At 46.7% G+C, this 20433-nt stretch overlaps 1 protein-coding gene across 1 annotated transcript in view; it reads right to left on the bottom strand.

Moving 5' to 3' along the window:
• The window catches only part of GALNTL6 (polypeptide N-acetylgalactosaminyltransferase like 6), a 1039950-nt gene that overhangs the window by 652625 nt on the left and 366892 nt on the right, over nt 1-20433 (bottom strand). Inside the window, exon 2 of the mRNA XM_014611634.3 lies at nt 15394-15502. Within this exon, the coding sequence (XP_014467120.1) occupies nt 15394-15502 (109 nt within the window). The remainder of the gene's footprint in view (nt 1-15393; nt 15503-20433) is intronic.

Below are 20433 nucleotides of genomic sequence, written 5' to 3' on the forward strand. Positions count from 1 at the left end.
CCACTGGCACTAACTTCTGCTTCCAGTATTTGCAAACACTGATAAAACTGGCACCAGGAGCAGTTTGGGGGGAGGCAGGGGTAGAGGGTTCTGGCTGGTCCGTGGGTGGGAATGCTCATCTAGGCGTGGTGGGGGGGGAAATCAGGAGGCTAAAATTAGCCCAGTGCCAGGGAGAGGGTAGGAAAAGTGCAGCCCCAGGGCTGAGGCCAGCAGCTGGGCTTTCCATCCCAGAGGCTTTACTAGGAGCTGTACACAAGTTGTTAAATCGGTCTTGCCAGACCAAAACTAAGTTTAGATTATCAGCTCAGAGGTACACTTAAACTTAGATCAGGTTGGCCATTTTCAGACCAATCTAACTGTCTTGAACTTCTGTACAGTTTGCACCTAACTAATATAAAGTCCACACCTGGGTGAATGAAATTAGGTTGGGTGGCCATTTTTAACACACTCCAACCTCCCCAAATACCTGTATGCAGCCTCAGAGATCTTTAGCTACCCCTTTGTCTGGTTTTAAAAGTTTCCTAAAATTAGTGGTAATAAGCCCTTTAGTATACAACTTCATTGTTATAAAAAACACAAAACAAAAACCTCAAGATGAGTAGCATTTGTAAAGAAACAGAGAAAATAGAATTAAGGCTATAAATTTATATCATTCATTATTGCCTATCTCAGAGAGACTAGCTTTCATCATTTAGATTCACTGAGGACAACTTCTCCAATTTTCTGTTCTCACTAACATCTACCTCTGCATACTCCATAAGAAATGCGACACCTGAGAGAGCCAGGAGGGAAAAAAAGCGTGTTTCACATGGAGGACAAAACCTTTGATAACTTCCGCTACCTGAAAATCTGCAAGTAGTTAGTGATCCAACCACAAACAAACCATTCTGTTTTCTAAGAATCCCACATCCTGTACCTTTTTATTTATTTGTTGAACAGAAAATTTCCATGAACTAACTCTTCAACTGCCTGGACATATCAACATCTATTCAGTTCAATCTTAAATTTTTTATTTTTATTTTTAAGAAAGAAAAATGCTAGATCAAACACATTCAGGTCACTGTGAGGCAGCCTGATGCCTGGCTCAGTTAATTGCAATGTTAGCCTTACTCAGCTATTTTGGCATTGTCAAGGCTCTGGAAGATGATGAAAGCTTTCATTTAACTAGAGCTAAGAAGGCTCAGAGATTTATTTATTGATGGCATCACTGCCCAGACTGTGGCCATACTGAACTCAGCTTCGTGCACTATTTTGAATATGGTAAATCTATTAGAAGCCCCTAAAGACACAAGTAGCTGTAAGAGCTATGCAGCAAAGTTATAAATAATATATGCCATGCAAAGAAAAAGGCTGGACCAAAGTCACAGCTGGTGCTAGCGTTGTATCACCTGAGGCTAAGTCTTCGTGCACAGATTTTTCTCTCTCACTTTCTCTGGTGGCATAGCCAAATAGCTGGCAAAAATGCACATGCTTACGTGAAAGGCTCCTTGGTACACGTCTTGCAAGTGATAGGGTCCTTAGGAGCAGACTATAGGATATTGGTAAACTAGCAATTCTGTTTAATGATTCATAGATTGTTAGGGGCTGGAAGGGACCTTGCAAGATCATCGGGTCCAGCCCCCCTGCACTAGGCAGGAAAGACAACTGGGATCAGGTGACCCCAGAAAGGTGACCATCCAGTCTCCTCTTGAAGATTTCCAGGGTAGGTGATTGCACCACCTCTGGGGGGACTTTACTCCACAGTCTAGACACCTGACTATGAAGAAGTTTTTCCTCCAAGTGAGCCTGAAGAGGTCTTCCAAGAGTCTGTGGCCATTACTCCTGGTTTTCCGCAAGGGTGCCCCAGAGAACAGTTGTTCACCGAGCCCATGATGTATTCCCCCAATGTAGTGGTAAGCTGCTACCAAGTCCCCTTTCAGCTTTCTCTCTTTAAGGCTGAAGAGGCCCAGGTCCCTCAGCCTCTCCTTGTCTGGCTTGCAAGTCTTTGATCATATGAGTGGCTCTTCTCTGGACTCTCCATATCCAAGTTTTTCCATGTCCTTGTTGAAGTGCGGTGCCCAGAACTGGATGCAGCACTCCAGCTGCAGTCTCACCAGTGCTGAGTACAGTGGAAGAATCACTTCCTTGGTTTTACATGAGATGCATCAGTTGATACATGCCAGAGTATTGTTTGCCCTGCTGGCTACAGCATTACACTGACGGTTCATGTTCATGCGATGGTCAATTATAACCCCTACGTCCCTTTCGGTCATGGTGCTACTCAAATTGGCACCACCTAGCCTGTAGGTAAGTTGGGGATTGTTTGCCCCCAGATAGAGCACTTTACACTTCTCAGTGTTGAACTTCATCTGGTTCCAATCTGTCCAATTTACCAGCCTGTGCAGGTCCACCTAAATCTGTAGCCTATCTTCAGGCGTGACCAGGCTCCCCCATAACTTGGTGTCATCTGCAAACCTGGCCAGTGAGCTCTTCACCCTGACATCCAAATCATTGATAAAGATGTTGAAAAGCACTGGACCAAGCATAGACCCCTGAGGGACACCACTGGCCCCTTCACCAGGACAACAGATCCATTCATAAGAACTGCCTGGGTCCTACCTCACAGCCAGTTTCCTACCCACTTAACCATCAAGCAGTTAAGCCCACAATCTTCCAGCTTTCCTATAAGGATATCATAGAATACTAGATTAAAGGCCTTTTGGAAGTCTAGGTATATAATGTCAACCTCCTCTCCCTTGTCCAGGTGGCAAGATACCTGGTCATAGATCAGGGGTGGGCAAAATATGGCCCATGGGCCAGATCTGGCCCACGAGGCCATTCTATCCAGCCCGTAGGGCCCCTAAAAATTTTTGGAAAATTAATATTTCTCTGCCCTTGGTTCCTGTCAAAAGTGACAGGAACCAAGGGCAGTAGGACCCAGGGGAAGCCCAGCAGGCTCCAACAACAGCAGGGCCCACCTGGCCCTGCCCCCCTCCCCCCCCAGCTGGAAGCTCCTTCCAGGGTTTCTGGGCTGGGAGCATGTGGCTGCCCCACGCAGGAAGCTCAGGTAAGTGGGGGGGTGGGACGGATCCCAGGCTTGGAAGGAGTATGGAGGGGGAAGCGGCCCCTCCCTGCCCATGCCCAGTGCCCCTCACTGCAGCTGCTCACAGCCTGTGTGGGGCTGTCTGTGCCCACTCTGGACAGCCCCACATGGGCTGCATGAGCCTGCAGCGTGGGGCACTGGGCATGGGGCAGGAGAGGGGCCAATTCCCCCCCACCCTCAGCTTTTCCTTGGGCTCCTTCCTTGCACAGAGAAAAGCAGCCCCTTGCCCACCCCATGGCTGGTGCCCTGCACTGCAGGTGCTCACAGCCTGTGCGTGGCTGTCCGGTGCAGGCACAGGCAGCCCCAGGCCAGCTGCAAGTGGCTGTAGTGTGGGGCACCAACCATGTGGCAGAGAGGGGCTGCTTTCTCCCCCCCACACACTCAGCACCACCTTGTAACCCGCCCCATTGCCAGGCTGACAGTGGGGCAGGTTACAAGCTGGTGCTGAGCGTGGGGAAAAGTGGCTCCTCGCCCAGCCCATGGCCAGTGCCCCGTGTTGCAGCCACTTGCAGCCTGCCTGGGGCTGCCTCTTCCTGCTCTGGACAGCCCAGCATAGGCTGTGAGCACCTGCAGCAGAGGGCACCGGACATGGGGCAGGTGAGGGGCCGCTTTTCTCCGCACAAGTAAGGAGCCCAAGGAAAAGCTGAGCACAGGAAAAGCTTTTCCCCGTGCTCAGCACCAGCTTCTTCCCTGCTGGTGAGTAGGGGGTCGGGGCTGAGCACTACCCCTCCACCTGTACCACGGGGCTGGGGAGCACTGGGTGCAAGTGGGTGGGGAGCCAGTGGGATCATGGGGCCTGTACCGGTGTCCCGGGGCCAGTGCTGGTGGGGTCCAGAGCAGGGTGGCAGGAGCATGGGGTCCCATCTGGCAAGGGCTCTATGGAGCCAGGACAGCTCCCTGCTCTCCCTGCTGGTGCAGCCCAGCCTGGCTCCACAGACCCCTGCCAGCCTGCACCCTGCTTTGGGCCCCACCAGTGCTGGCCCTGGGACATTGGCCCCAAGACCTTGGGACATTGGTCCCAAGATGGTGACCAGGGGGCGGGGCACCTGTCAAGGGGTGGGGCACCTGTCAAGGGGCGGGGCTACCCATGCAGCTCTCGACAGCCTGCCAAAACTGGGTAAGTGACCCTCCGCTCAAGATAATTGTCCACCCCTGTCATAGATGGAGATGAAATTAGTAAGACAAGACCTGCCTGTGACAATGCCATGCTGGCTGTCATTCAGAATCCTACCCTCTGTAAGTATATCGCACTTAGACTCCTTGATGAGTTTTTCTAGGATTTTCCCTGGGATAAAAGTTAGGCTGATTGGTCTATAGCTGCCTAGGTCCTCCCTCTTTCCTTTCTTGAATATGGGCACAACATTGGCTCTCTTCCAATCCTCAGGGATCTCTACTGAGTGCCACAAGTTCTGGAAAATTTTGCCAGGGGTCCTGCAATGACCTCAGCCTGCTCCTTCAGTACTCTTGGGTGGAGCTCATCCAGTCCCGCTGACTTATAGATGTCTAGCTCTTATAGTTGGGCATGCACCAGTTCAGCATCAACAGTAGGAAAGAAGTCATTCCTACTGTGCTTCCTGTGAACCTTATCTAGCTTTTTTTTTTTCCCTTGGTCCGGTGAAATACTTAAAGAAAGTGGGAATTCAGGAGTTCAGGTTTTTCCTGAGTTCAGTTGCCACCTTAGCTTTCCTAATCTTGTCTCTACATGTGTGGACTACTGTTGTATAATCCTCCTTGAGGACTGTTCCAAGCTTCCATTGAGTGTATGCTGCTTATCTCTTTTTCAAGAGGACCATGATATCCCTATTAAGCCAAGAGGACTTGCCAGTCCTTCTACTACCTTTCCTCTGCATGGAAATTGTTGTCTTTTGTGCTTCGAGGATCGTGTCCTTGAGGAATGACCACTCTTCATGAACTCCATTGGCCATCAGTCCATGGTCCCGCATTGCCTCCCCTACTATTACTCTGAGCCTGTTAAAATTTGTGTTTTTGAAGTCCAGGACTTCAATCTTGCTAGTTGATTTGTCTGCCTTGTGGCGGACATTAAACATGATCTCATGGTTGCTGTCGCCCAGGCTATCCTTAATATTCAAGTCACTCACCAAATCATCTCCTTTGACCAAGACCAAATCTAGGAGAGCACTGCCTCTGGTTGGCCCTTGCACTTCCTGGGTCAGACAGAGCTCTTTGATACAGGTTAAGGAGCTATGTGACTGATCCAACCTAGCCAAGTGTTTTTCCCAATCTATGCCTGAGTAAATGAAGTTGACCATGACAACCATGTCTCATGCACATGTGGTCTATGCCAGTTATTGAGAGAGCTCCAAATTGAGCTCTTCCCCCTGGTTTGGTGGCCTGTAATAAATACTTACAATTTGGTCTCTCTCACCATGCTCTTTCTCCCCCTCCCCCCCACCAAGTGTTTCAAGCTGCTTATCTTTGGAGCCAATGTCAGCCTCCAGGGAAGTGTACTGCACCCTCACAGAGAGAGGTACTCAGTCCCTTCTGTGCAGGGTGTAGCCCTCTATGGCTATATTCCAATCATGTGAGGAGTCCCACCAGGTTTCTGTGATCCCTACAAGGTCATATTGCCCACTAGAGAGAAGGAGGGCTAGCTCCTCCTACTTGTTCCCCATATTCCTGGCATTAGTGTACAGGCACCTGAGTCCCCCAACTGACACCCTTCATTTCCTGATACTCTGTGGGAGAACTGTTCCCTTAGCTCTTTCAAAAGTGGTTGTCCTAGTGTCCCCAACAGTGGAGCTTGTCCATGTGTCAGTCCCCGGGCATGCTTCAGTTGGAGTTTCCCCATCCCAACTGGATGGGGAATATTTGTTGGTTCTACAAATATATGTCTAGAATGACCATGCTTTGCTCTAGCTAGTTCTAATTCTATCACAGCTGGAGTCTTCCTACAGTCCAGAGGATCTATCCTGGCTAACTTTTCATACTGAGTACAGTAAGATAAGGTTTCCCCTTTCTCCAGTCAGTAAAGGTCACAAACAGCCTGCACATGTTCTTGAATTATTTTGTAATATTAATGTAAAAGACAGTACCTTTACTATATCAAGCTGAGGGAAATGAAGGGAAGTTTGGGAAATAAACTCCCAAGGTGAGTGATTGGTTTATAAGAAACTGAGACAACCCTGAAATTTGGGAAGAAGTGTAAGAGTGACCATCCTTTTGAAACACTGCAGAGGTCCTGAAACTCTCCTACCTGTCAAAATGATGCAGTGTAACCAGAAAGGGAACAGGTTGCTGAGGGCAAAAAAGGAGAGATCCATTAGTCCTGTAAATACTGCATTGTTATTGGATGGAATGGGAGGGAACATGCATGAGATCCTTGCTATGGTTAAAAGAGAAAATATAGTATGGCCCTGGATGATTCTAGATGGACTTTATGGAGCTGAAAGGGTCCAAAAGTAGTCCAATGTTACTGAGATTGGTGGCAATGTCCTGGAGTTCAGGATGGAATAATGGCTTGCTTGAATACTATGGAGGCACCATCTAATGGCTGAGAACTAGCTGAAGTCTACTTCCCAGTATCTAGGAACAACAGTTTTTTTGTGCATCTCCCTCACACCAGATACACATACAAACCCCAAAAATGAAGGTAGACAACATATGACATACTCTGTATGCATGTTTCTCCAAGAAAAAGCTGGCATTGGATGACCTTGTCAAAAAAGAGATATCAGGGAATCACAGTGGATGGCAATCTGGCTGCTAGTATAATGCTAGCAATGCTAGTACCCTTGCATGGCATAGATTCTATGTTAACAAGATACATAGCTTCCAGTGAGCATAAAAGGGAAAGGGCTATGCATAATATAAAGAGATGATTTGTTGTGTTCATCTGAAGTCAGACAGAAGGCAGGGTAGGACGATACCATAGAGACTAACTTGTTTAGAGAGGCATAAGATTTCATAGGCAGTATAGGCTACACAATATAAAAAAGCTAGATGAAAACTGTATAGCATGATGAGCAAAAAATGATTCAGTCTCACTACTATGTGCAGTGGGTACAGTAGGGACCTCTCATCTTTATGACTTCAGATGGGGACTCCAGGACACAATGGGCATACACACAGGCAGAGGAACAGCCATATTAGATGTAACAGGTCAAACAATCTGCATTTCATACCTGGGCATCAAGGTTGGAGTCCAGGTGAACACATCAGTCAAATTAGATTTGTTAGCTCCTCTGTAGCTCCAACTCTACAGGATACCTTGAATAATACCTTGGTTTGCTACATCAAGACCTCATCTTACATCAGGCCCTCTCTCCTTCCTCCTACCTAGGATCACACCATACCTGCGGTCTTCTCAGATACCATCCTACATTTTAGAGATGTAGCCTCATAATAGGCTTGTGAGAGTTTAAGATTAAACACAGTAAAAGTGTACCTCTTTTGATTTCAAGGGAGCAGTCTTTGTTAAGAAAGCCACCTAAGACAATTTTAAGTGCATACAGGGCAAAATTTGGCTTCACAACAGCAAATATAGTCACAATAACCTTAATTATGGTGAGACTTGCATATCTCCATAATTAGGTTTATGACATTCATGTCCTCAGTACCTTGGAAACTGTGAGCTTTAGAGATAAACAGCTAAGCTGAATTTTAAAAAGACTTCATCCACTTATATTTTTCAGTGTAGTGAGTACTAATTGCCATTTTCGAAATCTCAGGAGAAGTCTTTTCATTGCTGCTATTTTCATGTCTTTAGATTGTGAGGATTATTCCCTAGATAATTTTAACCACAAGTTGATTTCAGCTAAATTTTGTTCTGTTATTAGGAATAAATATAATACAGTATGTCCCAACAGAATGCACTCAAGACTGTCTTGCACACCAGCTTTGCACTTGCATTATTATATTATGACTGTCAAATGAAAGATTTCATTAAAAGTTGTTTAATTTAATGAATAATAATGAATGCTGCTTAGCTAGTGCCTGTCAAAGCTGACCATCTAGGAAATCCTGTATTGATCTCTACTGCAAGGAACTTAATAAAAACATAAATGCATCAATAAATACATCAATACGTATTTTAATTATTATTAACAACAAAAGATAATAGCAACTAAAGATGCCCATATATCATAATACTCAAGTCATGGTATGTGAAATAGGATGACAGATTGTGGGTGTATGGCATATTATGGTAATTTCTCAGGGAACTCTTCTAGGCCATGGGTACACAACCCAAATCAGAGGTTGTCCAGCTGCTGGGAGATCCAGCTGCTGCCACAACCACTTGTCTCCATGGTGGCGACAGTGTCCACAAGCTGAAGACCTCTACCACCAAAACTCCACATCCATGGGCCAGATCCAAAGGTTCTATGGGCCAAATTCAGCCGGCAGCTGGTAGGCTGCCAACCACTATTCTAGAATGAAGTTATTATTCATGTAAAGCCACTGTTGTTCATAGGTCAGACAAGAAGACAAATTAAGGGCTACAGTCACCCACGACAATGAGGCTACATCAACACGGCAGATAGTTCTCTGACACCAAGTAAATAAGAACCTCAAGGGAGACCTCACACCAGCATTCATGTCTAATGTAAAAGGCATCCTCAAACCCTTTCTCTCCCAGCTTCAAGAAAAACCTCCAACTTACTGTTCCCTCACCCAACCTAGGAACACTTCACATGCTTACAAGACATGCAAACAATAAACTTTTAGACGCATCATATTAAATGGTGGTATCCTCACAGAAGAACTCCTATGGCTCACTGAAACCCTCTTCAAACTGCTTGTCACTGAAAAAGCAAATTTTCTGCATAGCACAGATTTCCCCAACAAGATCCAGAACATTAACCACCTACTGAGGTTGCAACCATGGATGTCACTAGGCTGAAAACTAACATTTCACATTATGAAGGCATTAGCACCTGCCTCAACATGCACTACTTCTGGTTTTACAGTCACAACATATTGAACAACTAATCCATTTAATCCTTGGCCTCAACAATTTTCCTTTCAATAACTAGTACTATCCAGATGTTATAATTCATGTTGCTTTTTTCAGCGATGATGTAGTCTGTGTTGATAAGGGTGCGTAACAGGCATCAGGGTTTGTAACAAGGCCCAATGTCTTGGTGAGAATTGGAGTTAGGTAGTCTGTTGATGGGGAGACATTGAGTAAGGTTGAGAGGCTGCTTATAAACCCAAATATGATTGTCCCACAAAGCTCCAGGAGAGGTTGGAGGTCATTAATGAACACCTGAGGTTCATTCACCTGGTCTTCCACTAACATATATTCCATAAAGAGCAATCCGTACATAAAAGAATAAATGGAAATTGGTTCAACATGAATTCCAGAACCATACAAAAACCTGTGGCCAAACACTTTAATCTCTCTGGACATGCCATTACTGATCCTGGAGTAGTTGTCCTTAAACAAAAGAAAAAACACATTAAAAACAAAATTGAGTGCAAAGTTGCAGGACAAGACATCATCCATACACCGGACTGTATTAACTATGGCTTCAACAGAAACTACAGTTTGTTATCCTGTTACCTGGACTACCCGTTTACTTATTGGGTCCCTCCAGGTGTTAACAGCCTTGTTCATCTCAATTAATCTAATCAACCAACTCATTACCTTTTTGCAGTGTCCCCTGCTTCTGTCCACTTCTCTTCTACATAAAATATTTTCTTTGGTTTAATATACTAAATAGCATTTGATGAAGTAAGTTGCTGCCTATGAAAGCTCATGCCTCTGAACCAGTTAGTCTAAGGTGCCACACCGCTCTTTCTGCTCTGCACCTGATATACTTAAATGACATTTTCACCATCTGAACTGAATACCTAGACCACTTACTAATTCCTACCACAGCTTCAATGAATACCTTCCTTCATCCAAATTCTGGCCCTAATACTTTTATACTAACATAAGTTTCCTAGATATCATGCCCCACATGCATGCTGGGGTGGGATGGGCTTTACCTCTCCCCAAATGGCAGACGCATCTTTTCCCCTAGGTTGGCTGATCTCATATGGTGGGCTTTAAACTAGCTTCACCAGGGGGAGGGACCGCTTCGAGTGGAGAGGATGCTTCACCAGCACGCAGGGTGACAAGAGGAAGGGAAGCACAGGTAAGTATCAATGTCCGAGAAGCAGGGGGCCACAACTGTCTTGGGAGTGGGAGGAAGGCATGAGCACCCTCAGGAGGCCTCAGGTGCCTCTACACTAATGGTTGTAGTATGGGGTGTAAGCAGGAGGAACTATGCCTCCTGATTGCAAGTAAGAACCCAGACTTAGTAGGGCTCACAGAAACCTGGTGGGACCCTACCTATGACTGGGCAGTGGGCATTCGGGGGTACACTCTATATAGAAGAGACAGGACAGAGAGGAAAGGTGGGAGGGTTGTGCTCTATGTCAAAGAGCACCTCACATCATCAAGGATTAGCTTTGGGTTAGAGGAGGGGCGGGCAGAGACACTATGGGTCAAACTACAAGGGGGGTGTGGCGAAAGGGACCTTACAGTGGGTGTCTACTACAGACCACCCAACCAGGGGGAAGAGCTAGATCAGGACTTCTCCAGTCAGCTTATGGAGGCAGGTAGGTCAGGGGATGTTACTGTCATGGGTGACCTAAACTACCCAGACATTTGCTGGGAGGAGCAGACAGCCAGGTCTGACTGCTTGTGCAGGTTTCTGGCTGTATTACAGGACCTTCACCTTATCCAGGAAGTTCACAGCCCCACTAGGGGTAACGCCTTGCTGGACCTGGTCCTGGCCACAGGGGATGGCCTGGTGAGGGGACTGCAGGTCCTTGACCACCTGGGCAATAGCGATCATCACCTGCTGGATTTCACTATCCAACGCAGGGCGTCTAGGGCTCATACCAAGGCTAAAGCCCTTGACTTCAGAAGGGACAACTTCAATGAGCTTAGAAGACTAGTGGGGGAGGCACTAAGGGCCCAGAAGGTAGAGGAGATGGGAGCCCACGAGGGATGGTCGTACCTTAAGGGGGGGATCCTCCAGGCCCAAAAGATAACAGTCCCTGAGAGAAGCAAGCGGGGTAAGAGTGCTCAGAAACCCCCTTAGCTCAGCAAGGGCATTCAGCAATGCCTGAGGACTAAAAGGGAGGCATACAACCAGTGGAAGGGAGGAACTATCACCAAGGAGGAGTACTCCTCCTCGGCCCAGTAGTGTAGGAGGGCTATTAGGAAGGCCAAGGCAGAGATGGAACTCAGGCTAGCGTCCAGGATTAAGGACAACAAAAAGTCCTTTTTCAAGTACATTGGGAGCAAGAAGAGGGCACCAGGCAATGTAGGGCCCCTGCAAGACACAAACGGTAATCTGGTGGCCACGCCAGACAAGAAAGCTGATATTTTTAACAGTTTTTTTGCCTCTGTTTTCCTGAACAGGGACCAGGATATCCCACCTACCAGAGGTAGGGACAATCTTGGGGATAGCTCTATCAAGCCTTCAGTCAGTGCAGATGTAGTTAGGGATCTTCTGGAAGGGCTAGACATTTTTAAATCTGCAGGTCCAGATGCCCTCCACCCAAGGGTGTTGAGGGAGCTGGCAGGGGTCATTGCGGAGCCTTTGGCCTGGCTGTATGAGCATTCATGGTCATCTGGCCAGGTGCCGGGGGATTGGAAACTGGCTAATGTGGTCCCTATTTTAAAGAAGGGGAGGAAGGAGGACCCAGGTAATTATAGGCCTGTAAGCCTCACCTCGGTGCTCGGGAAGCTCTTGGAGAGGATCATCAAGGAGCATATCTGTGGGGGGCCTGCAGGGGAGATCATGCTCAGGGGCAATCAGCATGGCTTCACCAAAGGCAGGTCCTGCCAGACCAACCTGATTGCCTTTTATGACCAAGTAAACTAAATCCTTGGATGATGTTGTCACTGTGGACATAGTCTTTCTAGACTTTAAGAAGGCCTTTGACACTGTCTCTCACCCCATCCTCATCAATAAAGCAAAAGCTCCTCCTCAGACTACAAAAGTGGGCAGATGAGAATAGGATGGGGTTCAACGTAGACAAATGCAGGGTGCTGCACCTTGGGAGAAGGAATCCACAGCATACATACAGGCTGGGGAGTTCCCCTCTTGAAAGCACAGAGGCAGAAAGGGATCTTGGAGTCATTATTGACTCCAAGATGAACATGAGCCGCCAATGCCAGACTGCAGCCAGCAAGGCCAGCCATACCTTGTCATGCATCTAAAGGTGCATCTCAAGCCAGTCCAGAGAGGTGATACTCCCCCTCTATGCGACTTTGGTCAGACCACAGCTAGAGTACTGCATCCAGTACTGGGCGCTGCACTTCAAAAAGGATGTGGCCAGCCTGGAGAGGTTTCAGAGGAGGGCCACCCGCTTGGCGAGTGGGCAGCAGGACAGGCCTTATGAGGAGAGACTGAAGGACCTGAACCTGTTCAGCCTCAGCAAGAGGAGGCTGAGGGGGGACCTGGTGGCTGCCTACAAGCTCATCAGGGGGGATCAACAGCAAATAGGCAAAGCTCTTTTCTCCCCAGCACCACCTGGGGTGACGAGGAACAATGGTCATAAGCTGATGGAGAATAGGTTTAGGGTGGAGATCAGAAGGCAATATTTTACAGTTCGGGTGGCCAAAATCTGGAACCAACTTCCCAGGGAGGTGGTCCTCGCCCCTACCTTGGGCAAATTCAAGAGGAGGTTGGACGATCACCTGTCTGGGGTCTTGTGAACCCAGCATTCATTCCTGCCTGTGGCAGGGAGTCAGGCTAGATGATCTGTTCAGGTCCCTCCTGATCCTAGCTACTATGAAACTGTGAAACATCTAGAATGGCACACTACAAACTACTATATATAAGCCATGGGACTGACACATTTACCTCCATAATGGCATTAACCATCCCAAACACACCAAAAACAAAGCTCCCCACTGCATCTGCTCTGAGAATATTCATGACACCCACCTCACCAACCTTAAAACTGCCTTTGTTCATCAAGGCACTCCAGGAAATAAATAGTTTGAGCTACCCAATGAATGAGCCACCCAAATACCTTGAGCAGGCCTGTTACAATAAAGAAAACTCCTGGTCATCACACTTCTTGTTGACATATACCATCCAATGCCAAAATCTGCAAGAAAGAGGAAACGAGAAATATTCCCTATACAAACGTCCCCTTTTTCCTGGTTGTCAAATAATCTCTCAGCCTCACCTAACTCATCATCAAAAGCAAAATCCGGACTGATCAAACAAACATTTAAAGGAACCTGTCTACCAAAATAAATACAAAACCTGTCAACACATATTCACCATCACCACAATCAACATATCCCACAATAAAATAATAAGAATCCATGTATCTTATAAGTGGATCAGAGAATACTAATGCACCAAATACCCTCATGGAAACTATGTGGATGAAATTGAACATTATACTCCATAATGGCCTCTCATAGAAAAATAATAAAGGGTAGAAACCCACAATGAACAGTGGGGAACACTTTTCACAGGACAGCCTTTGCATATCTGACCTCACAGTTCTTGCACCCAAAGGAAACCTATAACATACCTGCAGAAGACAGGCCTGAGAACAAAAATCCATAATTTTACTGGACACTAAAAAATGGACTTAACACAGACAATGGTTTTATCACTCATTACAAGTCACCTTCTCTCTCTGCTAACCTCTCTGTACTGTACAGTTAGTAATGACATTCCCATTTGAATAGTCATATTCTTTTACATAACTGAGTTTATCTATTTCAATGCTCTTATCTGGATTTTTAGCTATTCCTCATAACTTCTCTTTTATCTTCAGGTTCACCCCCCTCTTCCTGTTCTTAAGTGATTCTTTATATTTACATCATGGAGTTAAACAAAAGGCATTGCTTTACCTAGTTTTTACCTGAGGCTGCATCTGGTTCTTTCCCAGACCTGATGAAGGACACTTTTGTGCCTGAAAGCTTATCTAATGCCTCTCCCTACTATGTAGGTGGTCCAATAAAATATTACCAAGCTAACCTTACTTTTGTGTAGCTATATACAGATAGTTGTATTACAGAAACCTAAATTAGACATAATATACCAAGAGATCATAGATATGCTGCCCAAATGTCAGTGAGCAGTTCTGTCAAAAAATGTCCTTCTTTATTACCAAACAAATGCCATTACTTATGTACATACATTGACAACATGTACAGAGTTAAATTATTTTTTCCATTGTTCTTGTTGACTTCCCTCTAAAATATCTGGCATTCAGACAAATACTGGCCAAGATTAAACATGTGATCTGACAATTCTTAGGTTTCTATAAGAACTCAGATTCTCTACTCTTACTCCCTGAAGACATATGTGGGCAGAGCAGAGTAGTTTTTTGGCAAGTGGCATTCCACTTTTCCAAAGAGTGGGGAAAGAATTAAGTCAGTGGGTACATAACATTAAAACATGACTTAAGATTTTTCCTGGATTGGAACCAAGTGCTCAATACTTGCAAGGTCAAATTTGTAACTCAGACTCCTGGCAGCAGCGTTACCTCTAAGCTGTGCCGGGTGCATGGCCGCACAGGCATACTCATGCCATGCTGCCAAGCATGCCTGCTCAGCCATGCAGCTTAGAGGGAACACTACCTGGCAGTTACACTTAAAACAGGATTAACACTTAAAGGTGTGATTAAGTAGTAACCTGACCACGTCAGTTAAAGGAATGATAAAATATGTAATAAGCCATGAAGTTATTACACAAAAATGTATAATAACTTTGTGGCTGGTTCCCACTGTGCCATAAGTTGAACATGTGGCCAACACTGGAACCTAAAGGGATCTAATGTCTCCTGAGTCTTGGAGTTCCTGTCAGCTGATCGGGAGTCCTAGCTCTGGGGGAGCATGGGAGCCATGGGATCAATGTGCTCCCACAACTGGGAGCATCTATCAGATAACCAGCACTCCCAGATGTGGGATGAGAAAGAAGCAGACACAGGCTGAACTAAACAACAGGAAAAAAGTGGCTTGTGTTGGACACCATGTAACTGAAAGCAGTTACTTAAGGAATGGAGAATGGCAGTGAAGTGGGAACAAAGGAAGGTCATTTTATTAAATATATTTATCTCTTGCCAATATGGTAAAGCTATTGCTACTATATGAGGAATATTAAACCAATTTTATTTTCTGTTCCCCTTGCTGTTAAACTATTTGTGCTTGGTCTGACTGTTCAGCTTGGAATCTAACGCCCCAGGAGATACATATTTTGCATTTTAGTGCAGGACTAGAAAATGAGTGTTACCAGATATTCTTTTACCAACTCTAATGGAAAGAGTATCTCATTGAAAAAGGAATGAAAAAAAAACCAGATTTACACTGAGCATCATACCTGAACGCAGAGCGTCTTTCTGAATACTTTCGTAGTCATGCCAGTCCTTTCTTTTCAAGCCATCTGTCCAAGTGAAGAGCTGTCCATCTCCCAGACCCAGTGGAAATGTCTGTAGAAAAAGAAAAAGAATAGCATAAATGTCCTTATTTAATAATATATCTAGGTTGCAAGATGTGAGGTACTTTTTCAAATCAAAGCTAATATAAATTAATTTATAACAAGTGTAGTTTAGTAAGGGTATGGATAACACATAGCATTTAAAATGGTTTAAATGTGGTTTAACCCTGAAGTAGGCAAACATGTGAGCCTGATAAACCAGTTTAAAGCCACCTGGAATGCTGTAGAAGTGCACCTAGAAAAAGTTGAGTACTACTTCAAGCTGTTTTACTATGAAGTGGTTCAGTGTTGTGCAGACAATCCTGTCATAAGGGTCTGATGAATCGTCCAAGCATCCTACTCTGCCTTGTTTCTCACCCCTCTTCCCCCTCCCGCATCCTCCCCACCTGCTGCAACTGGGCGCTCTAGTATGTGGTCAGAATTCTATTGCCACCTTATGTTTTTTCTTCTCTTGGCACTTTTTAATCAATGAGCTCCCTTGCATTGCTTGTTCAATAAAGGCTATCTTTCTAACAGTTGTATCCTTACTCTCTACTCAACCACAGCACCTCAACATACCCTCCCAGCCCCTGGAAACAAAGAAATATGGGTCCAAGCCCTCCACCCTTCCAGGCACCACAAGTCAGGCAAACCCACTGTAGACTTTAGTCAATCACGCTATGTACAGACAGTCAAAAAGGCCCATGGCTGAATCAATTCAATCTTTGTAGGTTTCTATAAACTGCCTAGATTGAACTGATTAGAAAGTGAACTGATGTTCACTTTTCAAACCCAAAAGACAGCCAGACCCCTGCAGTGGCCCATACCAAGAGCTAAAGGGGGTGGGGGAAGGGGCACTAAAACACACTTTGCAGCTTGCTGGCCACTGCAGAGAGCCAAGAGACAGGTGATTCCCCCAGCCATGCCCCATCTTTAGCCTCCAGCCAGCTGAGGAGGGAGCAGGGGCAGAGCCCTCCCCCATACCAACCCCCCAGCCAGGGGAAGTAGGGGGGAAGCCCCCATCAAGCTGTTCCACCTTTTCTCCCCTGTGTCTGGAGCTGGTTCCAGTAGCCATGTCCCCTCCTCAGTCTGGGCCAGCTGAGGAAGGGGTGTGGGGGCAGAACTCTCTCCCTCCCCCACACCAGAACCCCAGCTAAGGAGGGAAGAAAGGAAGGGGAAGGAGGAAGCCCCCAGTGGGGCAGTTTTCCCTTCTCTTTCCCCACACTCCATGCACCCAGATCTGAAGCCAAGACAATCACCTGGCCATGTCCCCACCTTGGGCAGCTGAGCGGGGAGCAGGGAGGGGAAATACTCCCCAGTTGCAGACTCCTAGCTGGGCTGTGCATGGGGTGGGGGAGCAGAGAAGCTCACAGTGGAAGTCATTTTTCCACCCCGCCACTCCCTCCCTCGGCTGGTCTGCCAGCCAAGGAGGGGGCACGGCTGGGTGATTGCCCCAACTCCTGGCTTGGGTGGGGGGAGTAAAGCCCCCACTTTGAGTTTCCTGTAGCCAGGAACTGCAGTGATCAGGCCAGCTGAAGAGGGAATGAAGAGAAGGGCCCCCAATCTGGCTCTGGATCCCTAGTGAAGCTGTGTTTGGCATGCGGGGAAAACCCACAGTGGGAGCCATTTTCCCCTGCACTCCCTCCTCAGCTGGGCTGCTGGCTGAGGATGGGGCATGGTCGAGTGATTGCCCCAGATCCCATCTTCAGAGAAGCCGACAGCGGGGGCTTTACTCCCCCCACCCGAGTCAGGAGTTGGGGCAATCAACCGGCCACAACCCTTCCTCAGCCAGCAGGCCAGCTGAGGAGGGAGTGTGAGGGGGAAATGCTTCCCTCCCTGCCTGGCTCCAGACTCCCAGCCAGGCTGTGCCTGCTGCAGGGGGGGAGAAGCCCACAGTGGGGGCCATTTTGCACCTCCAGTCTCTCCTCATCTGGCCTGCTGGCTGATGAAGGGCAGTGGATGGATGATCAACCCAGCTACTGGCTTAAGCAGGGGAAGCAACCCCCCCCCCCCATTGTGAGCTTCCCCACAGCTAGGAGCCAAGGCAGTCACCCGGCCATGTCCCCTCCTTGGCTAGAAGGCTCACCAGCTAGATTCCCCCCCACCACATGCTGGGCACAGCTGACCCGTGGCCTGGTGATTGCCCCATCCTCATGGCAGGGAAACCAGCAGTGGGGGCTTTACTCCCCTTGCCCAATCTGGGAGCCAAGGTGATCACCCAGCCATGTGCCCTCCCTGGTTAGTGGGCCATCTGGGGAGGGACTGGGTGTGGGGAAACAGCCCCGCTCCACCCAGCTCCAGACCCCCAGCTGGGCTGTATCTGGACCAGGGTGGGGGGGTGGGCCCAAAAGGGGGGCTTTACTTCCTGCACCTAAGCCAGGAATCAGGAACCAGGGCAATCACCTGACCATGCCCCCACCCTGTCCGATGGGCAGGCTGAGGAGGAAGTTGGGAAGGAAAATGGCCACCCTTTCCCTTCCCCTGCCCCCATTCCAGACCCTCAGCCAAGCTGTGCCTGGTGGTGGGGAGGGGTTAAACTCACAGTGGGGCCTTTGCTCCCCCCCCCCCCAAAGCTGGGACCCAGGCCGCACCCCCTCCCTGGCCACTGAGCCAGTTAAAGAGGGAATGGGGGGTGGGAAATACCGCCCCCCCAGCTCTGGACCCTCAGCCAATCTGTGCCTAGAATGTGGAAAACCTGTAGTGAGGGCTTTACTTCCCCCATCCCAGCTGGGAGCTGGGCCAATTCCCCTGGGCCAGTGGAATCTGCTGGATTCTGAGCTGCCAGGGGTCTTACAGCTGGAGGCAGGGCTGCCCTGCTCTGCTGAAGCAAAGCACAGCCCGGGGATGCATCCTGGGATGCTAGAGGACTGTGAGTTAACTTGAATTTGGAGGGGATCTGGGACAGAAGTTCCATAAATGGGTTTGACCTAAATCAGTTGAGTCTGATACTACATCCATCCAGGTTTATTTTTAGCCAGTTTCGGTCATTTTAAAAACAGTTTAAGTGCACTGAACTTCTGTTCTGTTACAGGTGTAAACCAGTTCTTGATCACTTAAACTGGTTTATGCATAATATCTGTCCCTAGCCTTTCAGGGTACTGAAGTTTATTGAACATATGTTTAAGAGAGGAATGCAGAAAAATGAAAACACACCCAGCCACAGGTCACCTATGCCCTGGGACCTCCAAAGCTTGAGTACGTGCAGTCCTCCACACTTACCCACTGCAAGGCATGCTGGGCTGGGTCATCTCTTAACTTTTGGCTTTTGAAAAATACTGGGAACACTAGCATATTTTTAAATGAAATGAAAGTGGCCATGAGTGCTGAACTCCCTGGTGTCAAAAGCACAGCACTGAACACAATTGAACTGGCTTTCAATCAGTGACATTTTGGAACAGTTCAATTGTTATGTATGTCCACAAACTAAATGAAAAAATATAATACAGTTTAAAGGGGACACAATTGCATATGGTTCTTATTTTCTTGTCCAACATTCTTTTGCATAAGGTATTTGGCTAGCAAAAGGCACACTGTACCACATAGACTGTAAATCAAGCCTAGCTGGACCTTTCAGTTCAGAAGAACACTATGCAATTCATGTCTTGACCAAAACCACTAAAACCACAAAACCACTAAAACATCTAAGTCCAAATTAACAGAAATCCCCATGTATTTTCATCAGATATCAATAGTTCATCTGTTGTATACACCCAAAGGTGCTGCCTTCTTTTCTGAGCCATTTAGGATTCATAAACTACCTTTATGCGTATCTCAAGTAGGGCTCTAATCCAATAGGCATGATGATCAGACTACACCCAATACAGAGACAGTATGGTGTGCAGCACTCATGGCCACTTTCAGAAGATATAATAGTACTACCAGTATTTTTCATTAGCCAAAACTTAAGAGTCCAAATTAGGATAGACCTAGGTTTCCTCCTTCACTTAAATACATATGCAAAATTGGATTGAAACCTCAAAATCAGGACACCATCCCACACTGTCAGAGGAGTGACCTTTTCCAGGGCTATCCTCCTTGTTTTCCTTGTCTCACTGGCCCACTCAATCTTTTGATTCCTTCCACGGTGGTTCAGCTTCAACCAAAGCATTGGAGACTGCTCTAGGCTAAGACTAGCCTCTAGTCTGGTGGCTAAGGCACTTTTCTGGGAGCTGTAAGATGTAGGTTTGAACTCCACAGAGGGCATAGAATACAGTTGTACCATTTCCTGGGTGAGTTCTCTAACCCTACCAATGTGGCTATATCCTGCCTACTGAACTAGGAGGTACTCTCTCTCTCTTCTCTGGATAGTACTGCTCAGTTTCCTTAAGGCCTATTTTCTCTGCTTCTAGTGGAGATAGATAGAGGGAGGGAGGGACATGCCAACATTAGGCTACTTTCACACAACTGGGTTCTGTTGTGGACCCCCCCCTTCCCCCCCCCCTCCTGTCTTTGTACCTGACAGTCCCTAACATTCTTCATGATTTTTGCCTAAATGCATGGAGAGAGAAAAAAATACCAACTTGCACACATCTTCAGTAAACCACATATTACAGTAGGCAGTCAGAAAAAAATGCCCCCATGCCTCCTTGCTATCTCTTTTGAAAATAAGATATACAAAGACTATACTGGTAAATGGTATTATCTATGATTACCTCTAGTAATAAAGATTTTTTTGCCCATGGCCTTTTTTTTGTGGATAAAGCTGCATTTCTTTTTTCAGAAGAGAGGTAAAGGATAAAGCCGTTAGAAGTCCAAAAATAAAATCCAAACTCCCAGCCTGTAAAAGACTGTAGAATACTGAAATTGCTTCAGATGCCAATGGAGTTTTTCCAAACACTTAAAAAAATATGTGGTCAAATTATGGCCATGAAAATGCTAGGAAGCACAATCATAACTGTGATGTAGAGATCATTAAAACAAAACAGATTGTCCCTTAGATTGACA

Source organism: Alligator mississippiensis, chromosome 2 (genome assembly GCF_030867095.1).
Source record: "Alligator mississippiensis isolate rAllMis1 chromosome 2, rAllMis1, whole genome shotgun sequence".
Taxonomy (NCBI): domain Eukaryota; kingdom Metazoa; phylum Chordata; order Crocodylia; family Alligatoridae; genus Alligator; species Alligator mississippiensis.